The sequence below is a fragment of the Neophocaena asiaeorientalis genome, unplaced genomic scaffold (assembly GCF_003031525.2).
Source record: "Neophocaena asiaeorientalis asiaeorientalis breed wild unplaced genomic scaffold, Neophocaena_asiaeorientalis_V1.1 scaffold89, whole genome shotgun sequence".
NCBI classification, from domain to species: domain Eukaryota; kingdom Metazoa; phylum Chordata; class Mammalia; order Artiodactyla; family Phocoenidae; genus Neophocaena; species Neophocaena asiaeorientalis.
In genome coordinates, this window is record NW_020172592.1 from 2,659,898 (window position 1) to 2,686,181 (window position 26,284).

The window sequence follows — 26,284 nt, forward strand, 5'->3', positions numbered from 1 at the left end:
AATATAATCTCTTTTCTCCATAACCCTATGACATTCTGTGCTTCCCCTAAATTTAATGCCTATGATAATTATATTTACTTGCTTAATGGCTGAACTCACTGATGGTCTGTTGACTCTGATAACAGGGACTCTATCTGTTGTGTTTCAGTCTGTATCCTCAGCACCTAACAAACTACTGTCCCTGAGTAAGTATTCAGTCAACATTCTTTGATTGAATGAGTAATTGATCAGAAACCCAGTTCTCTGAATCAGTTAAACTAGATGAGGAATGACTGAATGCCAGATCAAAATAGCCACATCCAGGAAGATCACTAAGCAAATATCCAGCCAATATGTAAGCAAATATCCCAAATAATTCAGGCCAACATTATATATAATAAACTATATTTCTATACTTTTCAATACATTTCCTGTTCTTAGGAAAAAACCTGAATGGTTACATTCAAAAATAAAAATATCAAATCTTTCTCAGTCAAGATAAATTATATTTTAAGCTTGCTCCATTAATTCCAAGTTTAATGGATGGCTATTGGATTACCATCAACTAACCAGTGCTGAATGGTAATGAAAGTTCAAGATTCCGTTCAAAATCATGAGAATTTGAGCTGCACTTTTATATCTCCCAGCCTCATTATGAGCATCTTCCTTGGTTTACTGAATTACAGGCTGTTATGTGTATAAGAAGTCGGGGAATTTTTAGTTTAAGAAATAAAGATTTCCAATTCATTCTTTTATGAATTTTCAGTACCTAATTAGGCATGTGATTTCTAAGGACTTGCTCTCACATTCCAAACATAATAGTATATGGTAAACATACCAGTTGGGTTCTTTGAGAACTGAAGCTTACATGTGGAACCACACTGAATGGTCTATTTTGGCTAAATTTTCTTTTGGAGCAGTATTTCCAAAGTAAAATATTTAGAAGGAATTAAGTTGGTATAATTTTAAAGTGATCAGTTAACAATATTTAAAGTACTTAGTTTAAATCTCCGTTTTAATATTCATTTTCTTCTTTCAAAATAACATTTAGAAATGAAAGCTTTATTTAAGACAAATTTTCCAGTATTCTTATTGGAAACATGCAGCTATTCTTAACAGTTGTATAATTTGTACAATATTGGAAGATGGCTTCTTTGCAGTGTTTGTTATGTGGTTTTCTTTGGTTATAACTGAGATGATATGCACTAAAAACATCAGTGATTTTCCTTCTTTTAAACAGGATTTCATTTCAGGTGGATCAAAGAATGAACGTTGTGATATTGTTTCCAATTTAATAAACAAAGGCTGCTCAATTGATTTGATAGAATACCCATCTGTGCATGTAACACCAAGTGAAAATGAAATCAATACCCAGGTGACACCAGGAGAAGTGCTGATTCAGCTACGTCAAGGTATGGTTATTTTCAAATAAATCAATGATGATTCTTCATTTGAAATTATATCTAGCTTTATTTGCTCATATTTAGCATTTTATGGCAGGCAGTATTGCTACAGTAGAAATAAGAGTGGGCTGAGAATCAAGAAATCAGAATTCTAGTCTTTCTTATGCCTATAGCTAGCTGTGTGGCCTCGGACACTGCAAACCTGACCACACTATATTATAATTATGTGTTTCCAAACTTGATCACATTGTACTGTAATTGTGTTCCTATGCCACTGCCAGCTCTGGAAGAAAGAGAACATGTTTCATCCCACTCTGTTTCTCCAATGCCTAACAGAGTGCTGGCATGTAGTAAGCACTCCATTAAGTGTTTGCTGAATTTGTTAGTTGATTAATTAGTAAGAGATGTGAATTAAGCTAAGTCTTAGAGCCTGTGTGATAAGCTTGTAACAGAAAACTATAATTCATAATTATCATAATTAACTTGAGCTGATTTGGCCCCTGAGAGTAACATACACATTTCCTCCAATACTTCTCTTATACTTGTCCTTCCACACCACTGTATTGCTCATGTAGCAGGCCACTGGAAATTATTCATTTTCTCCAGTGCCAGAGAATCCCAATGAACTAACTACATATGGCAAGATAAGTTCAGGTACAAAGATATGCATCGCTCAACTAGATACATTTAGTTTTAAGTGGTATGCAATTGCCTTCAAGCCATCATTATTTCATTTTGGGTGGTCTTGTCCTGTCATTAAACTTTTGAATAACCATTATCAACATATGACCTCCCAATTCCAAAGCTGAGCTATTTTTCCCAGACTCTTGGATTACCAAAATAACGAAATCCATTTCTTTCTTGGCCCTAGGCATATTCCCAGCTTCCAATTAAAACTGTGCACTTCACCATATCCAACAATTATACAACCCAGTATGGACATAAATGAGTGACAGCTGGAAAGGGATACACAAAAATTAAAGTAACTAGGTTGGTAAGATTATGACACTTGCCACCTTCTATTGCTGCCATAGCAAAATACCACACACTATGTGGTTTAAACAACAGAAATTTATTTTCTCACAGTTCTAGGAGCTAGGAAGTCTAAGATCAAGGTGCTGGCAGATTCGGTTTCTGGAGAGGGAGAGAGAATGACAGACAGACAGAAAAGGAGCTCTCTGTTGTCTACATATAAGGGCACTGAATCCACCATGAGGACCCCACCCTCAGGACCTCATCTATATCTAGTCATCTCCCAAAGGCTCCATCTCCAAACACCATCACATTGTGAGTTAGGGCTTCAACATAGAAATTTGGCTGGGGGCGGGCAGGGAGGGGGCAAAATTCAATCCATAATTCTTGATATATAAAATAATGTTTTCAAAAGCTATGAAATATTTTTAGAAATTAATTATATTTTATACAAGAAAACTGAACTCCAAAAAGTGAAACTGTTTTTATAGGCCAACATCTCTGAACACCTCGCAATAAAATTTAAAATCAATACAAGAGGATAAACAAATACTAAATAATAGAGAAACAAAGAAAAGGTTTTCCTAAATAAGTTCTATCTCCAAGAATAAATCAAAACTCTAGTCATAGACTATTTGATAACAACAATAATAACAACACACATCATAACACAATGGTATGTGTTCAAAGTTGCTCTCAGGATAATTCAAAACTTTAAATGCTTTTATTATTAAAGAAGAATGAAGCATCCAGATAAAGGTATAGAAACAACAAAAACAAAATAACCATAAGGAAAACAAGAGGAAGAAATTCATAAGTTAAGAAAAAAAAACAAAATGGAATGCAAAATAGAAATAAAAAAGTAAAATGAACGTATAAATCCAAAATCTGGTTATTTGTAAAGCCCAATGAAATAGACAAATTGCTGGCAAAGCTAATTAAGAAAAAAGGACAAAAAGCAAATGACCTGATTATAAAGACCATAACCAGAGAAACAAATATTGGGTAAAAAAAAACTTTAAGAAAATATTAAAACTGGTAAAATGCAGTAAATGTGGTAAAATATATAAATCGTAATAATAAAGATAATTTTCTAGGAAAATATACATGACTAAAATTGACTCAAGAAGAGGGAAACCCCTAAGAAACCTAATAAAGATATAAGAAGTTAAGAAAATTATAAAAGAAACTCCCCCTAAAAACATTAGGTCTAAAGGTTTTCATGGGGAGAAATGATTTCATGTTCCCCTAAACATTTAAGGAACACATTATCCCTATGCTACATAAACTCTTCCATGGTTTTAGAGAAGGCTTAGAAGCTACTCAATTTTTACAAGCTTATCATAACTCTAGCATCAAATCCCTAATAACATTTTAAGAAATCAAATTAAACTGCATGTGATAATAAGAGCAATGTCACCATACAAGTAGATTTAACCTAGGGTAGTTGATTGTCTTAAAATTAATGTATTTTTATCATCTTAGTTTGCCAAAAGAAGAAAAATATATATTGTTATCTCAACAGATGCCAAAAATCATACAAAAAAAATTTAGTATCCATTACTGCCCAAACCAAAATTGAAGACTACTTCTTTAATATGTATTAAAATCCTTCTGAAAGTTTTACATAAAAGCAATCAGACAAGAAAACTGAGTACGTGTTATCAACATTTTGAAAAGATAAAGCAAAATTATCATTATATGTCTACCTGGAAATCCAGGCAAATCAACGAAAACTAACTACTAAAATTAAAAGGCCATGGCAGGAAATTTTTTAAATATTCAAAAATCAATGAATTTCTTATATAGTATTAAATATAACTTAAAAAGGGATCATTTCAAAGCAGGAACCTAAAATGTAAACTGCCTAGTGATAAACTTTCTAAAAAATATGTAGAGTCTATTGTGCTACGTAAAAGACAGTATGAATAGATGCAGAAGAATTTTATGTTCCTGAATAGGGAAACAATATTATAAAAATAACAGTTTTCTATAAATATATTCTAGTAATGTAACAAAATCTAAGTGAATCAATAAATGTAAGACAGTCCCAATCAAATTTAAATGCAGTTTGTTTAAACAAATCTTTAGTGATACTCATTATACATGTATCTATCTATATCTATCTATCTATCTCTCCATATATATAACAACGTATTTATTTAGGATACATTCCTAGGAATAGATTTACTAGGTCATGTGTATTACCAGGTTATTCACAAGAAAAATTCATGTCCAGTTAGGCTTTCAAGAGTCAACCTCACCCATTCTCATTCTTTTTAATCTCTTCAATTTGTTAAGTGTAACTAGTCTATTAGCTGTTTTCTTTTGTCTTTTTCCTATTACTAGAAAGCTTGAATATTTTTCTTAAGCTTATTAATTATCTTTATCTCTCCACTTTGTGTGTGATTTGCCCCTCCATACAAATTTGCTTATTTTTCTCATTGAATATTAATTTTCAACAGCTTACAGATGAGGCTTATCGTATATTATTTACCTCTAAAAAAATGACTAATAGCCTTTAAAAATGTCTTGCTCTTTTTTAAATACTTGAGATTTGAAAATTACAAGGTGCATTTTTTTATACTGGTATGTTACTTTTAAATTTATACACTTAAATGAATTTAGTCTGTTCTCTTCTGTAGACATAATGGTGGCTGAATCCTCCTGAGACTATAAATTAACAGTTCAAAAGTTGGGAAGTTATTTCAGTGCTGTAGATAAGCAATGGCAGTAATGGTAACAAGACAGGAGAAAAATGGCCAGACTTGAGAGATAATCCGGAGGTTTCATCCCCAGGGATTGGTGATTGATGAGTATGGGAACACCTGGGCTCTGGCTCGAGCATCTAGGTGAGGTGGAGAAGGCTGCTCTTTGTGGAGGGGGTGAGTCTGAGTTCAAACAGACAACTTGAATTAAGGTAGTGACTTACCCATTAGAGGCTGGAGTTCTGGGGAGAGACAGAGTTGGAGATAGAGAAGCTGGAGATGTCAACATGAGGTAGTAAGTGAAGGTAGTATGAATGAGATCATGGGAGTAGGAGAATCAAAACACAAATGCTTAATGTCTATGTCAATCATTATAGGGTTTGATTTTAGTCAATTCCCCAATCCTCATGAATTTCTGTGTGAAAATAGTTACTGTCTAATGTGTATGTTATCTTTCCAACATAGCTATGACAGAACTATATTTTTATAATCTGCATATATAGCAAATAATTATTAAAATAGATTTAATAAGTTCATCTAAAAGTGCATTGTGGCATCAAAGACATGCCAGCTTTGGGGCATAATATATAAAGCTGTATTTTACCAACTCCAGATATATAGGAACCTCATTCCTTACAATGTAAAGTCCTTTGCACCCTAATATATATATATAAGAGTTGCGGGTCTGGTATAATGAATACCTAAGTGTAAAATACATTTATTCCCTAATATTAATTTTGATTTATTAGATTTATTTATAGATAACCACTTTATTCTTACCTGATAAAAATTCATGACCTTCAATGTAGCATTTATTAAGGATTTTAAAAAGTTTTTATTTTTAAAAATAAAAATATTTCCATTATATCATATACTAAGTTTTTAAAGGAATGTTAGGGCTATATAAAATATGTATATAATATATATAATTGAATATTTTAAATGAGATTTTAAAAAGATATTTTCTTTTACTTTTCACTTCTTAAACTATACTTTTTAAAATTTTTACCTATCAATTTTATGGAAAAATAATAACAGAAATAGGCGACTAATCCTAGTTTATGTCCCCTAAGAACAGTGAAATGAAATGAAATCTTTAGGAAGATAGGTGAGAGAAGATAATTCTCGATTTCTGTTTCAGAAGTAATATAATGTATATGACAAGGATGAGTATAATTTGTACTTCACTAATTGAAGAAAAGGTTTCAAACGTGATTCATTTTAAAGAAAAAAAGTTCTTTAGTGTAGCTTAATTTAAAATGTAAGATTTTTCAGGTATTCTTCTTGAATTCAAAACTTTTTTCAAAAAACCTAAAAATATAGAGTCATGCATTTTTCCTCCTCAACACCTGGCACATATCCCCCATTTTATCCCACACAGAAATCCAGAAATGTGCTGGAATCTGTACCTTGCTGTTTCAAACTAGTCTAATTCTTGGGCCTTCTCCTTCCCCGGCTCAAGGATAATGAATAGAAATTGGCAGCTCCTTCCTCCTGCTACAGTTCTCCATATTTTCTTATGGTTTTTCAGTTTCATCTTATGCAGAATATTTCTTACTTATCTTTTCTTAATATCCAGTCATGTTTGTTGTAGCCAGCTCTTCAGAGATGCTCACGCCATTATTTGAGTGATTTAAAACTCATTCGAACAACTTTAGTTTTTTGGTCTATTCAAACCAATATTGGCAATAGCTCTAAGTAGGTCTCAACTTTCCTCCAAGTCCTCTTTCTTATTCTATGTCACAGACTCTTTTCTTGCCTTTAAAGTTAATCAAAGGAATAGGACTTGAGCCTTTAGAATCTCAAATTATGAGGATGAAGCTTTCCTGGAGATAATGTAAGTGGTGGCATAAATATTTTGGGGCCAGATGATACTCTTTTCCTCTTATAGAGAGAAACTATTTAAGATCTCCCTAAACTATGGGAAAGAAGTTATAAATATTAGCTTCTTACTGTGGTATATATATGGGCCTTTTGAAATGCTGTATCAAAATATTCTTCCAATATAGTTTAAAGAACATTTATGAGTGGCTATGCATGTACCAAACCCAGAGGCTTCAGAGATAAATAAACAGTTCTTATCCTAATGTTGTTCTATCTAATGTTAGATAGAACAGTTCTATCTATCATCTATTCTAACATTAGAACAGATCTAATGTTAGAATCTAGTAATACTAATGGTAATAATTACTAAAGTCTATATATTTACTGTGTACCAAATACTGTGGTAAATATTTTATATGGATCACTGCACTTAGTAGCTCTTACCCACTAAAAGAATCCACCCCCACATAGCTCCTTCTCTCAGAGTAGCATTTAAGACATTGCTGCTGGAATTTATATCACAGTGGTGATGGCCGCAGATATTGTCTTATTTTTAGATGTGTTTCTTTCTCATTCGATATATTCAAAACCTCTTTAATGTCATCTTCCCTTTGAGCCCAGTGTTGGTGGCACCCCAGTAGGAACTGAATGGCAATTTTATCCAGGGACATGGTATCCATGTTCCCATGAAAAGATATGTCTACTGCCTCCAAGAGAAGGTTTCTCCGTCATATATAATTATCCAATCCAAAGCCAACTTGAGAGCATAATGTGGGGAGTGTCTCAGGCTCATGGGCAAAATATGGTAATCTAAGCTTGGCCCCTTCAGCTTCCTCCTTAACAAGCAGAGTGGGGTTTGGGGTCAGCCTATGTAGGGCTGCCCACCTTAAGCTTACTACTTAAAGCTAGAACCTTTTAGGAAACTCAAGTGCCTTGTAGTTTAAAAGTAGCGATTATCATTCTCTCCAGCGATGAGTAAAAGGCCTGTGTACAGAAAGATTCTCCTTTCTCCTTTAGTGAAAACTTGTCTTACTGAGGTGTCAGCCCACGCTGAGGTCTTCAACTGACCCAGGTACATGTGCTAACGCCAGCATCTATGTAATCAAAATCAAGCTACAGCAGCCTGCACCCTCTAACCATGGCCATTTGGCCAGGCTTCCTAAAAGCCTGGCAAGGCTTCCTAAAAGCCCTCTTCTTTGCTGAGGTCAGTGAGACTAGGATTCGCTTGCTAGGCTATGAGCAGCTGACCTGTGCTGAAGGCTCCTGTGTGGCTAGCATTTTACTGGAGCTCCCTGAATAGTTCAGTCCTCCAAGGCCTGTGCTTTTGCTGATGCTATGTAGACTCTGCCTATTGGCTGAGATAACCAACCAATAATATAACAACTCACACAGTACGCTGAATATCTGGTACATTTTTCAATGACTCTATAAAAATAGGCAGCCATTCATCTTTAGACAGAGCCACCATAAACTATAATGATCCATCAAGATGAAAATACCATGTGGCCAGCTCCTAATGCCTTCAGCCATATGTCCAAGTCAACAGTTAAAAAACAACTACACAACTTTAAAAAAATTAAAAATTAAATGCTGACCCACACATTAAAATTCAAGCTCCTCCACATGAACCACACTCCCCAATACACTCCATTTCTATTTCTCATCGATCCAGCCCTATCTACCAGATTCTATCATTCTTCTGAATTAAACTTCTCTACCCAAATTGCAGGACACTTCCACATGGGCAGGATTTTTCACCAGATACTTGGAAAGCAGAGCCAAATATATGTTCACTGAAGGCAGCCCAGCTCCTAAAAAAAGGAGTGAAAGAATTGACTGGGCTGGGCTATGCAAGCCCAATTTCTCCTCCCAAACTCTTGGGCTGAAAATCCAAGAATGTTATAATAAAGAAGTATCCTGCATTTAAAGGCAAATTAGGAATAAGTAAATAGCCCCTTTCTCCCATAATTAATATTACAAACCAAAAAACCTTACTATTTTTAATACATTCCATAATCTGGTTGAAGAACATTTGATTTGTGAAGTAAGTTTTAAAATATTGCTATTTTTAAGCATATTAAGACTGAAAATATGATTTGATAAATTGTAAGATTCCTTTAATAAGTAGATCAGGCTACCAATTATGTATACAAATTTGTATTTATTAAAAAATTTTTTACACTCAAAATATTCCCCATGTGCAAATAATTAATGACTTACAAGCATTTGCTTTATTATTTAAAAAAGTAAAATTCACAAACTTCCTCTATTTAAATTGATAACTTTTCATCATGTACTTTAAAAAGTTAAATACAGAAGTACTAACTCTGTAGGGTACCAAATCCTTGTATCACTTGATAATGGACAGAAAACTAAATAAAACTGTATTGCAAAGACAGTTGTCTTTTGGAGGCTCCAACAATTCTCCTTATGGTGACCCTCTCTACTCATCCAGTTTCTTTGCCCCTGTGATCCCTCTTCAACATATGTTTATCATGCACCCATTATGCATTGGACAAATGCTGTCCCCTACATTGTCTTGGTCCTCAATGTGGCACTGCTGCATATCATTCTTCAGACCACTGCCTCATTTCTTCTTACAACTAACTGTTGGGGAGAATCTAACCAAGTAACATGATGAGGTAGGAATTATTTTGAATAGCTTAATGTACTTCTCTCAGTACCAGAGTTTTCACATCTCATATGTAAATATACCTTAACCCAAAAGAATGAATCTACACCTGCATCCAATAAGGGGTAAATTTTCTTAGAATACCTTTCTGGCTGTCTTCATATCTAAATGCGACCTGAAAACAAGCACAGACACCTACTCTCTCTTATGATAGAATGCTGCTTGCTGTTTGTGCTGTGCTTTACTAGACACTAGAAATACAGGTTCATATGGTGATAAATATATTACCTATTACATTTATGTTGAGCTGGTCTATTTGTTATTATCTCTATCTGCCCTATAGAATTACGAGAAATGCACTGTAGAAGTTGGAGACTAAGACATTGGTATGTCTGGGATGGTACCGTTTCCAAACTGCCTTGAAATTATTCTGGAATATTCCCAATTTCTTTCATTATGCACAAATTTGTGGTAATTCTTCTATACCTAAAATGTGACTGGCTTATTGATAGCTTAACCTGAGATGTTTAAAATGAATACTATACTATGTTTGTCTTTCTCTGAACTAGGAGCTGAAGCTAACTTTATGCTGAAAATTCATCCTCTGAAGAAATATCCTGTGGATCTTTATTATCTGGTTGATGTCTCAGCATCAATGCACAATAATATTGAAAAATTAAATTCAGTTGGAAATGATTTATCTAGAAAAATGGCATTTTTCTCCCATGACTTCCGCCTTGGATTTGGCTCATACGTTGATAAAACAGTTTCACCATACATTAGTATCCATCCAGAAAGAATTCATAATCAATGCAGGTATCTAATATTTGACGTGGACTTCCTAATGCTAAACAAATTTAAAATCTTATAAAACCTCATTTTGTTTTTAAATCAAAGACTTATTAAATTTTATACTTTTGTTTTAATTAAATGATAAATGAAAATATGTATAGAAGAAGTATGTTTCTATCTGAAAACTTCTGAGACTGAAGGGTGGCTTTTTACTTTATATTTTTTCAAATATCATTCACTTAGTTTCTATTACAAAAAACACAAATATTATTAGTAATTTTGGATAAACCTCCAATAATCAGGCTACCATATATATATACATACATATATATATATATATATATATATAAAATACGTCTTTGAAACTTCTGTATTCCTTTTTTGATTGATCCAAATTTGCTGAATTAAGGTTTATCAAATTTAAAGTACTTATTTTGCCAGTATTGCATCTGTATTTCCATTACTGTATTTTGACTGTTTATAATTACATTGCTTATGATGTGATTTCAAACAAAACTCAGCTAGCACATGGAGGATAGGTAGGTCAAAAGAGAGAATTTGTTTGCTAGAAAGAGCCCTTTTTCTTATCATTTTGGAACAGCATATTCCCTACTATGAAAGGAAAACAGACCTTTAAAATATGAATTTCTCACACGATACTTAGCCTGTTGAATTTTCAGAGAGAACTATAAATGTGTTCAGGTCTTCCTTAACAAAACATTTCATTTTATCGTCTTCTTTCCTACTTTCATGAATTGCCCAGATCACTTTACAGTATATACTCTAATTTACCAAAACAACTCTGCTTTCTGTTGTAGAGGAACAAGACTGATGCCTCTCCACATAGAGTTTCACACGCCTTCTCCCTGAATACAAATGCACCTGAGGAATGATCCTCACCTTTGGGGACATTATGGAATTCTCAAAACAATTTTAATGAATTTTGACCATTCATCAATAATTCTACACCAAGCATCACTTTAAAATTAGGAAAATATTTTAAAATATCTAACAGTAGTATAATATTTTAACTAAATTCCTAAAAACATTTCCCAAAAAGTGTTTTTCAGCTGTTCCATGGGCAAATGTGATAGGAAATCACTGTAAATTTTCATCTCCTCTTAAAAATTAACAGTGCATATTAGCATAATAAAAGCCCTTAGGTGTCCTATATTAAACATGTTTAATCTTCTTTATGTTTTGACGACCAAGGCATTATATTGTTACATGCAAAGAAATATTCACCAATATTGAGCTTTTCTCTGATTTTATAAAATACAGATTTTCTCTAATAAAATTTTCTTGGCAAAAATAAAAAAGGTATTCCCTTCTCACATCAACCACACACTTTTACTATGACCATGAGTAGTATTTTGGATCTTTGAAGGACGCATAGCAAAACAGAATTTGCATTTCTTCTTTACCCATATAGTGACTACAACTTAGACTGTATGCCTCCCCATGGGTATATCCATGTGCTGTCTTTGACGGAAAACATCACTGAGTTTGAAAAAGCAGTTCACAGACAGAAGATCTCTGGAAATATAGATACACCTGAAGGAGGTTTTGATGCTATGCTTCAGGCAGCTGTCTGTGAGGTAAGAAGTTTCACATTATTGAATATTTGCTCAGATGAAAAATTCTCCAAGAATTTAGGATTTTTCCCTTTGATTTATGGAGTGAAAACATAGCATAGAAGAATACATTCTTCTCCTATCTGTTATTCGTCACCAGTATTATTCATTTTGGTATGTGTTCAGGACAGAGGGGCTAAATTAGGAGAGGGTTATAAATAGGAAAAGATAAAAGGGAAAGAATAACTTATGCACTTGGAAAATCATTTCCAAAAGGGCTGCTCTTTTCACTCACTACTCTCCAAGGAAAAAAACAGAAATAGCTTGTTGTCCTACTCACATCACAGTGGGCAGTCTGCACTTCATAAACCTGGCTTGTTCTTCCTCTGTGGAACACCAGAAGTCTCTAGCCAGGAGATAGTGTGGTCAAACGGCTGTGGAAGAGGATATACAAATAAAAGTTAATGCTATTTATGAAACAGCACTGAATTTATTCACATCATTCTAGCCTGACTTAATGTTTTAAATTTAATGTTTACTTGAAATGAAGACCATAGTAAAGATCTATGTTATTGTACAAGATCTAATTACATGTTTATTTTAAGAGTCACATTGGATGGCGAAAAGAAGCTAAAAGATTGCTGCTGGTGATGACAGATCAGACATCTCATCTTGCTCTAGATAGCAAATTGGCAGGCATAGTGGTGCCAAATGACGGAAACTGCCATCTGAAAAACAACGTCTACGTCAGATCAACGAGCATGGTAATACAGCAACAGCCTATTAGTAGTTACGACTTTTCTGGTTACAGTATAAGTTTAAATTGGCAATTCAGCTGTCCTTGTACCGAGAAATTACCTAAAGGATCATGATGCAGAGTCAGGATAAGTCATGAAAGACAAGTTACAGAACAATGCAGTCTATAAATTCTGCTCAATAAAATATAAGGCTGAAATACTTTGATAATATCTAGTAGTTGACTCTCTAATATACTACAAAGCACTGTATAATTTATGAAAATAAGAGTGATAGAAGAGCTTACTTTTTACTCAACTGAAGGACCTTAAAAGGAAAAGAGCATATACATATACGTTTGCCTTACTAGTTTACTTATAACTACTTCTACAGGGTTAGTATTGAAAAACATATTAGAGATTAAGAAGAACGTATTTGGCTTGAGGAATCCTCGCAGTAAAATAGACAGAATCAAAGTAGAGACTAGGGGAAAAAAGGAGTAAAACAAAACCGGCTTTCAATTTTATACCTCACTCCTTCCTTCTGAAGTTTATCTATATTTAAAGGCTCTTTTGTTTAAACAGTGCATATCTGGATTGCTTCCTGAGGGTTAGTTTCGGCTCTGAATCATATATTTAAATACAATCTCTTAGAACATCTTTCCCAGCATTAGCTATTATTCATGTAGAAAATAACTGCATAAAGCATCATTTACTTGTGACGTGACACCTACTTATACAGGCATGCAAATGTTAGAACAAAAGCTTCCAAACTTTCTTATATTGCGGTACCTAGTGTCTTAGTAATCTTTTCCCTCGTACACGTAGGCAAAACAAGCAAACAAAGAGCCTGACAGTTCTGTTTATTAAGTAGTTAGGTCCAAATAACATAACTATTTGTGTCCTAAAAACTTAGTAGCCAGTTAAAAAAATAATACACATGAACATCAAAAAATATATGTGTGTATGTGTGTGTGTGTGTGTGTGTGTGTGTGTATATATATATAGTTTGTCATTCTTAGTAAATAAGTTACAATGGGAACTTCCCAAGCCTTGGAATCAGACTAGATATAACCATCCTCACTTCCTGTTCCGCACTGATTTTCACGTTGCCCAGTTTTGCAAAGATATGGCATCATCTAAAAGAACAGAGCCGAATGTAATGGTAAAGCTGTGAACCACCTCCAGCTAGTAGTTCATGGGTACCTGACAGATGCCATGTATTACTGTGCTTCCCTTAAAAATTCAAGATATTTTGAGGTACCCTGGTGAGTGTACTGCAGTGCTCTAAGGCACCTCATGCAGAGTTTGGGAAATGCAATATTAGAAACATATAAATTATGCTGAAATGTGTGTGGTTCCCATGAGTGAAATTTATTTAAATTTGGTTAATCTGAAACATTCTACCAGACTTTTTGAAAGTCTAGAGGAGCAACTGTTATTACCGCATAAAACAAGTTCAACCCTTGGTTGGTTTAGATTCTTGAAAGCAGCCTCAACATTTAAAGATTTTTTAAAATAACTAGAATTTGAATTTTAAATTTTAGCATTTGGAGTTATTCCCTTAGTGTCTTTCTTTTTGCTAATTCTCTTCTACTCAGCCACATTTCACTTTGGTAGACCTATCCACTTTAATTAAGTCATTTATTATCTTTCCTTCCATTCAACCTCTTTTAATCTGAGACAGAGTTCTAATTCATTTACTGGGAGTGGAGGAGAAGACAAGAGGAACTATTCTATTGTGAGACAAGTAGAAGCTTTTTTTTTTTTAAAGGGAAAATAATAATCACATTATTCTCAAATTGCATTGCATTATCGTTTTGAAGTTTTGCCAAGTCATTGAAGTCATCGCTCCATAATTGTATTTTAGAGGGTGCTGTTGCTCATATAGGACGGATTCCTTAAGGCAAAGAAATGTTCTCATACTTTTAGACATATGCCATGCCATATAACCTTATGGAAACAAATTATAATTCTGATGGAATTTTACACAGTGTTTGGGCTCTTATGATATCAGGAATTTGGACAAACTATCATGAACTTTATTTGCTTTCTTGAAAATTGTTTTACCTACTTAAAACAATGAACCTTCCACATGTCACTGATATGTATTGAATAAACCAAGGAGTAGTGTGTTTATTAATAGCTTAGAAGAATATTTTTATCTCAGTTATCCCATGTCTGTGTTTTAAGAGATCTTCTTCCTAAGAAGTTCATTCCCTTCATTTCCAGGGACACTGCCCTAAAACAAAAGAAGTTGAAGCATTTTGATTGATCCCTTGACTATGTGTTTATATACACAAGGTGTATGACTGCTCTGAAACCTCCTACATCCAAAGCTACCCTGAGCCTAATAAGCATATGTACCTGCTTATTTTAAAATGACCTCCATTCTCTCCTATTCAGCCATTATAGAGGAATTTTAAAAGGTATTATTTAGACAAGCAATCAAACACTTTGCTTCTTGGCTTTATGTCTAGCAGCCAATACCAGTAATGTTGAATAGTACCTGAGCTTCTTGGGCCAAGACTCTGGTCCTTTCATTTATAAAAGGAAATGATAAAAGACCTTTTACATGTCTAAATTACATGATCCAGAGTTCTACTGCTTATTCACCTAGCTGTTTCATGAGGGTCAACGTGAATTCCAGAATTATAACATCTACCCTGTTTTCAGTTTTTATTAACTGAAACCACATATGTACATACAATATCAGTATACTGCATACAGTACAGTGTATACAGTATGAAATTTATCTTTACAACAACTTGGTACAGTAGTCATAGTTATCTTTCTTTTATAAACAGAAAAACTGAGGGGAGAAGAAACTAAGAATGTTGACTGTGGACAGACAGCTAAGAAGTTAATAAGTGGCAGAGGTAGGGCTCAATCCAGTTCAATCTTTTATTAAAATCTATATTCTTAACCACTTTGCCACAGTGTCTCAAGGGAAAACTAGAATAAATAGAGCAGTGAAGTTCTTGCTGTAGTTTCTGCTCTAACCTTCTAGTTACAGTCTTACTTATAGAAGAGATAAAGCAGATAATCTGGCTTACTTAAATTACATAACATGATAAAATTTTAAACAGTTTAAGCATTGTTACATTTTATATATGGCCATTGGCAAATAATATTATAGTATTAAATAAATTACCTTTTCCACTGCTTTTTCTCCAGTTGCCAGTATGAAAAACTTGAGTAGTAATGTAGTTTTATAATTTACCAGTAATAATGCCAGCTTAAAATAAGGATTTGTTTCTAAAATGGTAGAGGTTAGTATAAAAATTGTTAATGGTGTAGAAGACAGGTTAATACTGAGGTCCTAGAATTTCACTTTGTCTCCCTACCCAGCTCCTCCAGGGTGATTCCCAACTTCATGCAAAGCCCTCCTCACAACCATTCACCCCATCCTTGGCCAAGAATAACACCAGAGTCTCCAGTAACAATGAAAGGGGCCCAAAGAGCAAATATTTGGAAGAGGCACACAGGTCATGCAATGAACCATTATTAATGGGACTTTCAAATATTGCTGTGACTCTCAGTCCTGATGGAGAGATGCAAATAAGCAAGATCCTACCACACTTCTAATTATATTAGTAGCTCAGGTATGGTGTTTCTTTCTCTGAGCATTTTTTTGTGCCCCATCATATTATGGTCAGTGATTCTTCACCCCTCCTATCATTTAACTCCTCAGAATTCCTTTACTTATTTAGTCTCATGGAAATTACTGATACATAATTATAAGAATAATAACATTAAAATTCTAATATGTCAAAACTAAAGCATATAATAAAAATTTTCACCTTATTTCCTGATTCTTACTTTGTTTTTCTCTGCTTAACACTGCATAAGAAAAACTTTTTAAATTAATTAAAAAGATAAGATCAGTTTAGCGTGTTAGCACCTTTGGGTTTTATGAACATGCACCATCAGGAAAGTAAAGGGAATATCACTCAGGCTAAATGCACCCAGAAAGTTTTAAGTCCATATGCAGCTGGTTTTTAAAAAAATATTGTTACAACTTTTAGTTAAAGGTAAAGAGAGAACTTCAGCAAGAGAAAAATAAAGAATCACATACAAGGGAACACCCATAAGGCTATCAGCTGGTCTTACAGCAGACTTTGCAGGCCAGAAGGGAGTGACATGATATACTTAAAGTGTTGAAAGGAAAAAAACCCCTACAACCTAGGATACTCTATACAGCAAGTCATCATTCAGAATTGAAGGAGAGAGAAAGAGCATCTCAGACAAGCAAAAACTAACAGAGTTAATCAACACTAAACCAAACTTACAAGAAACATTAAAGGGCATCCTTTAACTGAAAAAGAAAAGGCTGTAACAAAGAAATAAATTATAGGAAGGGGAAAATGCCACTGGTAAAGGCAGATATATAGTAAAGACAGGGGTTCAACTACCTAAATAAGCTACTACAAAGGTTAAAGGACAAAAATTGTAGAAGCAACTAAAACTACAATAAATAGTTAAGGGATTGATATGAAGATATAAAATATGATATCAAAAACAAAAGGTGGAGGGGATAGTAAAAAATGTAGCTCTTTTAGAATGTCCTTGAACTTAAATGACTATCAGTTTAAAACAAGTAGATATAGTTAAAGGTCAAAATATATGAACTTCATGATAACCACAAATCAAAAACCTGCAATAGGCATACAAAAACTAAAAAGAAAAGAGATGAGCTAAAGCACATCACTAAACTAAAAAGAGACTAAAACTAAAAAGACATGAACACAAGCATACAACTAAAGAAAATCATCAAACCACAAGGGGATAGACTAAAACAAGAAGACAAAACAGAGAAACAACCAGAAAAAAGTAACAAAATGGCAATAAGCACATACCTACCAATAATCACTTTAAATGTCAATGGACTAAATGCTCCAATCAAAGGACACAGCGCGGCTGATTGGATAAAAAATAACCCATCTATATGCTGTTTATAAGACACTCACTTGAGAGCTAAAGATACACGGACTGAAAGTAAGGGGTTGATATTCAATGCAAATGGAAACAAAAGAAAGCTGAAGCAGCAGAACCTTATCAGACAAAATAGACTTTAAAACAAAGTCTATAACAAAAGACAAAGAGGGAATTATATACTATATTATGATAAAGGGATCAATACAAGAAGAGATTACACTCATTAACATATATGTGTCCAAAACAGGAATACATATATAAAATATTAACAGAAATAAAGGGAGAAATGGACAGTAATACAATAATAGTAGGGCACTTTAACATCCCAATGACATCAATGGGGAGATCATCCAGACAGAAAATAAATAAGGGAACAGTGGCCTTAAATGAATCATTAGGCCAGATGGACTTAATAGATATCTACAGGACATTCCATCCAAAACAGCAGAACGCACATTCTTTTCAAGTGTACATGGAGCATTCTCCAGGACAGATCACATGCTTGTCAAAACAAGTCTCAACAAATTTAAGAAAATAGACATTATATCAAGCATCTTTTCTGACCACAATGGCATGAAACTATAGATCATTTATAGAAAGAAAAACAGGAAAAGAACAAACACATGGAGACTAAACAACATGCTACTAAAAAAACAGGGGTCAATGAAGAAACCAATGAGGAAATCAGAAAATATCTTGAGACAAGGCAAATGAAAAATGGGAACACAACACTCAAAAATATATGGGGTGCACCAAAAGCAGTTCTAAGAGGGAAGTTAATAGTGATACAGGCCTAACTGAAGAAATAAGAAAAATCTCAAATAAACAGCCTAACTTATCAACTAAAGGAATTAGAAAAAGAAGAGCAAAGTCTAAAGTCAGCAGAAAGAAGGATATAATAAAGATCAAAGCAGAAATAAATAAATTAAAGACACTACCCCCCAAAAAAACAACAGAAAAGATCAATGAAACCAAGAACTTATTTTTTGAAAAGATAAACAAAATTGATAAGTCTTTAACCAGGTTCATTCAGAAAAAAAAAAGAGAGTACCCAAATACACAAGATAAGAAATGAAAGAGAAGCTACTGCTGTTATCACAGAAATACAATAATAAGAGAATACTATGAACAGTTAATGTCAACAAATTGGACAACCTAGAAGAAATGGATAAATTCCTAGAAACATACAATATTCCAAGACTGAATCAGGAAGAAATAGATAATTTGAATAGACTGATAACTAGTGTTGAAATTGAATCAGTAATCAAAACCTCCCAAACAAAAGTCCAGGACCAAAGGGCTTCACAGGGGAACGCTAACAAACATATAAAGAAGAGTTAATACCTATCTTTCTTAAACTATTTCAAGAAATTGAAGAGGAGGAAACATTTTCAAACTCATTCTATGAAGCCACCATTACCCTGACACCAAAACCAGAGAAAGACAGTAAAAAAAAAAAGAAAATTACAGGCCAATATCTCTGATGAATATAGATGATTCTATCACTATATGCAGATGACATGATACTGTATATAGAAAACCCTAAAGTCTTCATCAAAAAGCTATTAGCACTAATAAATTAATTCAGTAAAGTTGCAGGATACAAGATTAATATACAAAAATCTATTGCTTTTCTATACACTAATAATGTATTAGTATTATGTATTTTCTCAGGAAGAGAAGGTAAGAAAACAATTCCATTTAAAATCACATCAAAAAGAATAAAATACCTAGGAATAAACTTAACCAAGGAGGTGAAAGACCTATACTCTGAAAACTATAAAGCACTGATGAAGGAAACTGAAAATGATAAAAAGAAATGGAAAGACATCCCATGCTCTTGGATTGGAAGAATTAATATTGTTTAAATGGCCATTTTACCCAAAGCATCTACAGATTTAATGCAATCCCTATCAAATTACCAATAACATTTTTCACAGAACTAGAACAAATTATCCTAAAATTTATATGTAACCATGGGAGACCCCCAAATTGCCAAAGAAATCTTGAGAAAAAAGAAGAAAGCTGGAGGTATCATGCTTCCTGACTTCAGACTATACTACAAAGCTACAATAATCAAAACAGTATGGTATTGGCACAACAAGAGCCATACAGATCAGCTGAACAGAATAGAGAGCCCAGAAATAAGCCCATGCACATATGGTCAATTAATCTATGACAACGGAGGCAAGAATATACAGTGGGGAAAAGACAGTCTTCAACAAGTGGTGCTGGGAAAACTGGACAGCTACATTCAAAGGAATAAAATTAGAACATTTTTTTCCACACCATATACAAAAATAAACTGAAAATGGATTAAAGACCTAAATGTAAGACCAGAAACCACAAAAGTCCTAGAAGAAAACATAGGGAGTATGGTCTTTGACGAAGATCTTAGCACTATGTTTTTGGACCTGTCTCTTCAGGCAAGGGAAACAAAAGCAAAAATAAACAAATGGGGCCTAATCAAACTTAAAAGCTTTTACACAGCAAAGGAAACCATCAAAAAAATGAAAATGCAACCTACTGAACATGAGAAGATATTTGCAAATGATATGTCCAATAAGGGGGCAATATCCAAATATATCAACAGCTAATACAACTCAATATCAAAAACACCCTGATTAAAAAAATGGGCAGAAGACCTGAATAGGCATTCTTCCAAAGAAGACATACAGATGGCCAACAGGCATGTGAAAAGATGTTCAACATCACTAATCATCAGGGAAATGCAAATCAAAACCACAATGAGATATCACCTCACACCAGTCAGAATGACCATCATCAAAAAGACTACAAACAATAAATGTCAGTGAGGAATGTACAGAAAAGGGAACCCTCCAACTTGGAAAACAGTATGGAGGCTACTCAAAAAATTAAAAATAGAACTAACATATGATCCAGCAATTCCACTCCTGGGTATATATATATCTGAAGAAAATGAAAACATTAATTCAAAAAGATCTATGTACACCAATGTTCATAGGAGCAATATGTAAAACAGCCAAGATATGGAAGCAACATAAGTGTCCATCAACAACTGAACAGATAAAGAAGTTTGTGGTATATATATACAATGGAATATTACTCATCCATAATAAAGAATGAAATTTTGCCATACGCAACAACATGGATGGATATAGAGGGTATTATGCTTAGTAAAATGACTCAGACAGAGAAATACAAATACTGCATATTTTCACTTATATGTGGAATATAAAAAATAAAACAAATGAATGGATATAACAAAACAGAAACAGACTCACAGATACAGAGAACAAGCTAGTGGTTACCAGTGGGGAGAGGGATGGGGGGGGCATGTGAACAATAATGACTTTAATAATAACTTTAGAATAGACCTAATTTTAATGCTTGTCATGCTTGCAGAAAATTACCCAGGAAATTATTTCTGCAAACAATATTTATTTTTTCTTCTTTAAAATTGAAAGCAAAAGTTTCACACAGAATCACCTGAGCTAGGCTCAGAGTAGTCTCATGTTGCTTTTATAGTGCCCCTGAAAATGAGAAAAAATACTGATTTTCCAAAGTGACTCAATAAAAACAAAAATTGATGAAAATACTTATGAAATAAACTGTTCCAAATAAATTATATGTTTGGTTAAGTCATATTTAAGCAGAAAACTTACTACCATTCTTATTGAAAAGCTTACAAAAATGGTTATTCCATGCCCCTCATTCAGTAGCAAGGATATCAAGAATGCAACTGATACCATGTTTGGCAAGAGCCACAAATTCGAACACTTCAGGAGCCAGGTGCAAAAGGTAAATAAATGAGGCAAGTTAAAGCATATCCAAGAGCCCAGCATTTAGCCTTTAGTAATGGCCTCCAAATGTCTTTTATTAAGCAGTCTTTTATTGAAAGCTGTCTTTTATTAAGCAGCCCTGTGGTATTTGTCCCTTTACACTTAGGGAGCACCACCCAGCCTCCCAGTGAAGTGTAGATATTGTTATTACCTCCATTTTATAAATGAGAAAATGGAAGCACTAAAAGGATCAGGAACTTGTCTGTGGTCACACAGCCCTGCATAGTAGTGCCTAGGTAAATGACAAGCAGTGTGACATCAGGACATGAGCTTCTACTTACCATTAATATGGGCTTAATAATTAGAAAATGGTAAATGAAAGTCTTTACACATGTTAACCCATTTAATTCCCACCATAACCCTGAGAGGTAGATACTAGTATTTATACGTTTTACATATACAGAAACTGTATCATAGAAGGTTAAGACAGATGCCCAGTGTTACATGGCTAGTAATTGCAGAGCCAAGAGTTGAAGGCCCAGGTGGTCTGCTTCCAAGCCCCTGCTCTTGGTATGGCTCTCAACCAGAACGATTTTGCCCTCCAGAGAACATTTCAATGTCCAGAGACATTTTGGTTGTTACAACTAGGGGAGGAGGGAGATACTGGCCTCTTATAGGTAGAGGCCAGGGATGTAGCCAAGTACCCTACAATGCACAGGACAGCCTCACACCCACAACACAAACTGTCCATAGTGCCACTAATGGGAAACATGGGTCTATGCGATTATGACTATGCAGCCATATAGATAGACAAATAGGCCATTGGGAGAGATGCGGACTGACAACACATAAAATCTTCATCTCTAAATAAATCTGTGCTATCACATTGTTTTCATGCTGTCTCTGTCCTCTAAAAAGTGAACTATAAAAAGTAATCCAGATAACTGAATACTTTTATTTAACCAAGACATTGGTTTTTTGTTTTGTATCTTATTATGATATTCAATGTTTCAAATTCTATATTATCTTATAAGAACTTTTTATAATGAAACTCACTTTTATGGAGAATCTTAAAACACTTATTTTCTTGTCACTACACAGGCACATTATTAAAATTCATACATCTCTACATAGTTATCTCTTTAACCGAAACTGTCTCCATTGAATCTTTCTTACCTCATCTTCCCTTCTAACATTTATAAGTTATTTCCCACAAATCACAGTGAAGGTGTTGGTGAAGAAGAAAAATGTGAATGGAATCCTTTTGCCCTTAATTACTTAGCAGCTGCCTTGGCACATTGCTTTCCCTTCTCCCTTCTGCCCCAGAAATGCTTGTTATCTCCATTAATTATTTTCAGAGTTCAGAGAAACAATATGTAATGGGTTAGACAGAGGGGGAGTTAAAGCTGAGGAGCAGTGACGTCACCAGCACAGGACAGCTGGCTGAGAGGGAGTGTTCCTGCTAGTGAAATACAAGACATAAAAGATAAAATACTTAAAAGATACTATGCTTCATGGAGGAAAGGGGAAGGGGTTTCAACAGTGGCCATTAATCCAAAATTCTCCCATCAACAATGGTTTGTTTAAACATCTATTAAATATTTGTAGTTTTAACAATCTGCCTCGAGGTACTTGGAATTTTCTTTTAAAACATTTCTTTCTAGGCTTAAAAAATGTGTCCTTTTAAGCTTAAAAATCCAACTGACCTTCTTAATGATCTTCGGAGCAAACAAGAACTTTCTAGATTTAAATTTTGTGTACTTTTGGTCAATGTGACTTCCTGTTTTTGAAAAGGGGAAAGAGATTAAGCAGCCTCCAAAAGCTGCTTACATTTTGGACTGTTCTTTAATATTGATTTTATGTGAGTTAAGTATAAGCTGGTTAAAAACATATGGATTAAATTTTCCTGAAAATATGAATGGTTTTAAAAATTAAGAAGGGGGAATGCTTGGCAAACTGTGATTATTTTTTGTCAAAGCAAAAATATTTGAAAAGTAGTTGTTGCCCTTAAAAAAATATTCCCAATACAGCTAGACTTACCTTCTTTTACTTGTTCTCTTTTTTGTTGTTGTTCTCTTTAATTTACCAGCATTATGCAAACTGTCATAAGTCTATTTTAAGAGTATGCATATTATTAGGAACAAGGAATAAAAATTTATCTGATAGAACTTATATTTTGGGGATTGTTCTTCTATTACTCTCAAATTATATTCTTAAGAATTGCTGTGGGTAGAATTTTTCTTATGCAAATCCATGTGGTAATACTTTTTATACCCCTTTGTAAATTGGAGTCATATCACATTTAATTGTAGTTCAAGAAAATTTTGTTTCTACAAAGCAATTATAGATTATATAGAAATAAAGGATATTTGTTATGATTATTATCTTAGTCCATTCGGGCTCCTATACCAAAACATCATAAATTCGGTGGCTTATAAACAGCAGAAATTTATTCCTCACAGTTTTTGAGGTTGGTAAGTCCAAGATCAAGGCACTAGAGGATTCGGGGTCTGGTGAGAGCCTACTTTTTGGTTCAAAGACAACACTTCCTAGTTATAACCTCATATGGAAGAAGGTGCAAGGGAACTTTCTCCACTGGCTCTCTTTTATAAGGGCACTAATCCCATTCAAGAGGGCTCTACCTTCAAGACCTAATCACATCCCAAAGGCCCACCTCCTAATATTACATCACCTTGGAGGTTAGGATTTCAATGTATGAATCTGGAAAGTGGGACATAGATATTCAAATCACACCAGTTACTCATGTTAGTGATGATAGTTTTAAGCACAAGGCTGTGTCTTATATCTTATTAAACTTATATATATAAGTTTAATAAGTGGGTCAAAGAACTTAGGCTATAAGTGAAACTAGTAAAATTAGCTCTTTCTAAGTTCATATAGTTGCCAAAATCCAGAAATATTAACCAAGATGGTTTAAACAAAATTTTCCCTTAAGAAAAGCACAGTTAGCATTGGAGGGTGAAAGGGGAAACAAAAACTACAGAGTAATCTGAACTTGAATCAGATGATACTAATTAGGCTCAGTCACATGATCCTTGGCTTACACTACTAGGCACCAAAAACAGGTGGGCCCAACTGCAGGTGAAGTTTGACATCATTTCTCTAAAGGTATCTAGAGTTGTTATTTGAGATTGCTTTAATATCTAAAAGAGCATTTATAGAAAGAAAAATATCAAGTACTATGTCTTACTACATAACTTTATATAGCAAATTCCATAGTTGTCAGATTTCTCATATTTACTAAGTTTTATTCCCTTTCTACTCATCCCCTGCTTTCTTTCCCACCACTGCAAAGAGTGTCACAGTTAGAGCTACATAAGTTTTATATATCAATGTAAGACAGATTTGTAATATAAATATATGTATACATAAATGACAAAAAAGTATAATGATAACAAGTTGAAAGATCTGTAATATACACCTTGTATAATCTCTTGGAAATAAAAATGATAATAACTGCTATTAGCTTTGAGTATATGCAAGAAACTGCTCTAAATAATTCACATACTATTGTTATCTTTCTACTTTTGCCAGCAATAATGGAAGGCAGATACCATTCACATGTTATAGAGGATAGACCTGAAATACAATTTTTATCATAAACTGACAATCCGAGATTTGAATACAGGGTTTTCTTCTTTTAAACAAACTTTGTTCTATACCATGTTATATATCAAATTTTTATATGTATGTAAATATGTATATATATACATGCATATATTTGCATTTTAAAACTTGTTACTGAATTTCACCTCAGAATGTGATTGTCACTAATAGGTCTCTGTTTCTGAATATTAAATAATCTGTCAATTATATTACTTGGAGTCCAATGTTAATCTAAAGAAGTGCTAAACACTCTTTGTACTATGTTGAATGCAACCCTCTTCGTTTTTCTGAATTTCTAAGGTTTTTATGGAGCCTTTGTCTTTAAAATCTCCTTAATAATGTTGATGTTGACCTTATTTATTTTATTTTTTTGTGTGTGGTATGTGGGCCTCTCACCGTTGTGGCCTCTCCCATTGCGGAGCACAGGCTCCGAACATGCTGGCTCAACAGCCGTGGCTCACAGGCCCAGCCGCTCCGCAGCATGTGGGATCTTCCCGGACTGGGGCATGAACCCGTGTCCCCTGCATCGGCAGGCGGACTCTCAACCACTGCGCCACCAGGGAAGCCCTGACCTTATTTTTTAAAAGAATTTAAATGCCTCTAGTAAAATGATAATCCTTCCCAACAAAATACATTTTTATGTTAATCAGACAGTTTTCCTCATAATAGATGTTTGGAAGTGTGTGGAATTGAGCTACTAAATTTCACTCCCTTCTTTATTTCATTTTCTGTTACAGGAACATCCCTCGTTAGGCCAACTTTCAGAAAAGTTAATAGACAACAACATTAATGTCATATTTGCAGTTCAAGGAAAACAGTTTCGCTGGTATAAGGTATGTTAACTCCCAAAATATAAAAATTAAAATGTTTGCATCTATAGTTAAAATTAGAATACTTTTTAGAACCCCAGGTAAGGATTCTGGAGTTATTATACTTTGTACAATCTAAATTTAATACTGTATTAACTAACATAGCCCAGGTGTCCATTCCTCTGGTGAGATGGGGCAGGAGATGCTCTCCTCAACTCCTTGCCTGGGTGGGCAACTCAGGCTACAGGGCCGGCAGAAATCCTTGTGTGAGGGTCCCACTGAGTTCCCCGGTCAGAGTACTGCAGCTGAGCGGAGTGGCTGCTTGGGACTACTGCTCAGGTGCTGCAGAAAGCCTTCTTGGAATCTGACATGTTATCACTCTGGGACCATTGGCCAGCTACTCCTGACTTGGTCACATGAAGGCTGACTGTTACAGACTCTGAACTGAAGAGAACCAACACTATTAGCGTATCTCGCACCACCATGAATGCAAGGTATTTCAATTAAGAGTATCAGGAGAACATCTAT

General features: G+C 34.1%; 1 protein-coding gene across 3 annotated transcripts in view; it reads left to right on the forward strand.

The window, feature by feature from the left end:
• The window catches only part of ITGB8 (integrin subunit beta 8), a 94,190-nt gene that overhangs the window by 40,322 nt on the left and 27,584 nt on the right, over window positions 1–26,284 (forward strand). For all 3 annotated transcript variants that reach the window (XM_024738450.1, XM_024738452.1, XM_024738451.1), the window contains exons 3-7: window positions 1,220–1,391; window positions 10,088–10,334; window positions 11,743–11,908; window positions 12,490–12,648; window positions 25,685–25,780. In XM_024738450.1, coding sequence (XP_024594218.1) covers window positions 1,220–1,391; window positions 10,088–10,334; window positions 11,743–11,908; window positions 12,490–12,648; window positions 25,685–25,780 — 840 coding nt within the window. The remainder of the gene's footprint in view (window positions 1–1,219; window positions 1,392–10,087; window positions 10,335–11,742; window positions 11,909–12,489; window positions 12,649–25,684; window positions 25,781–26,284) is intronic.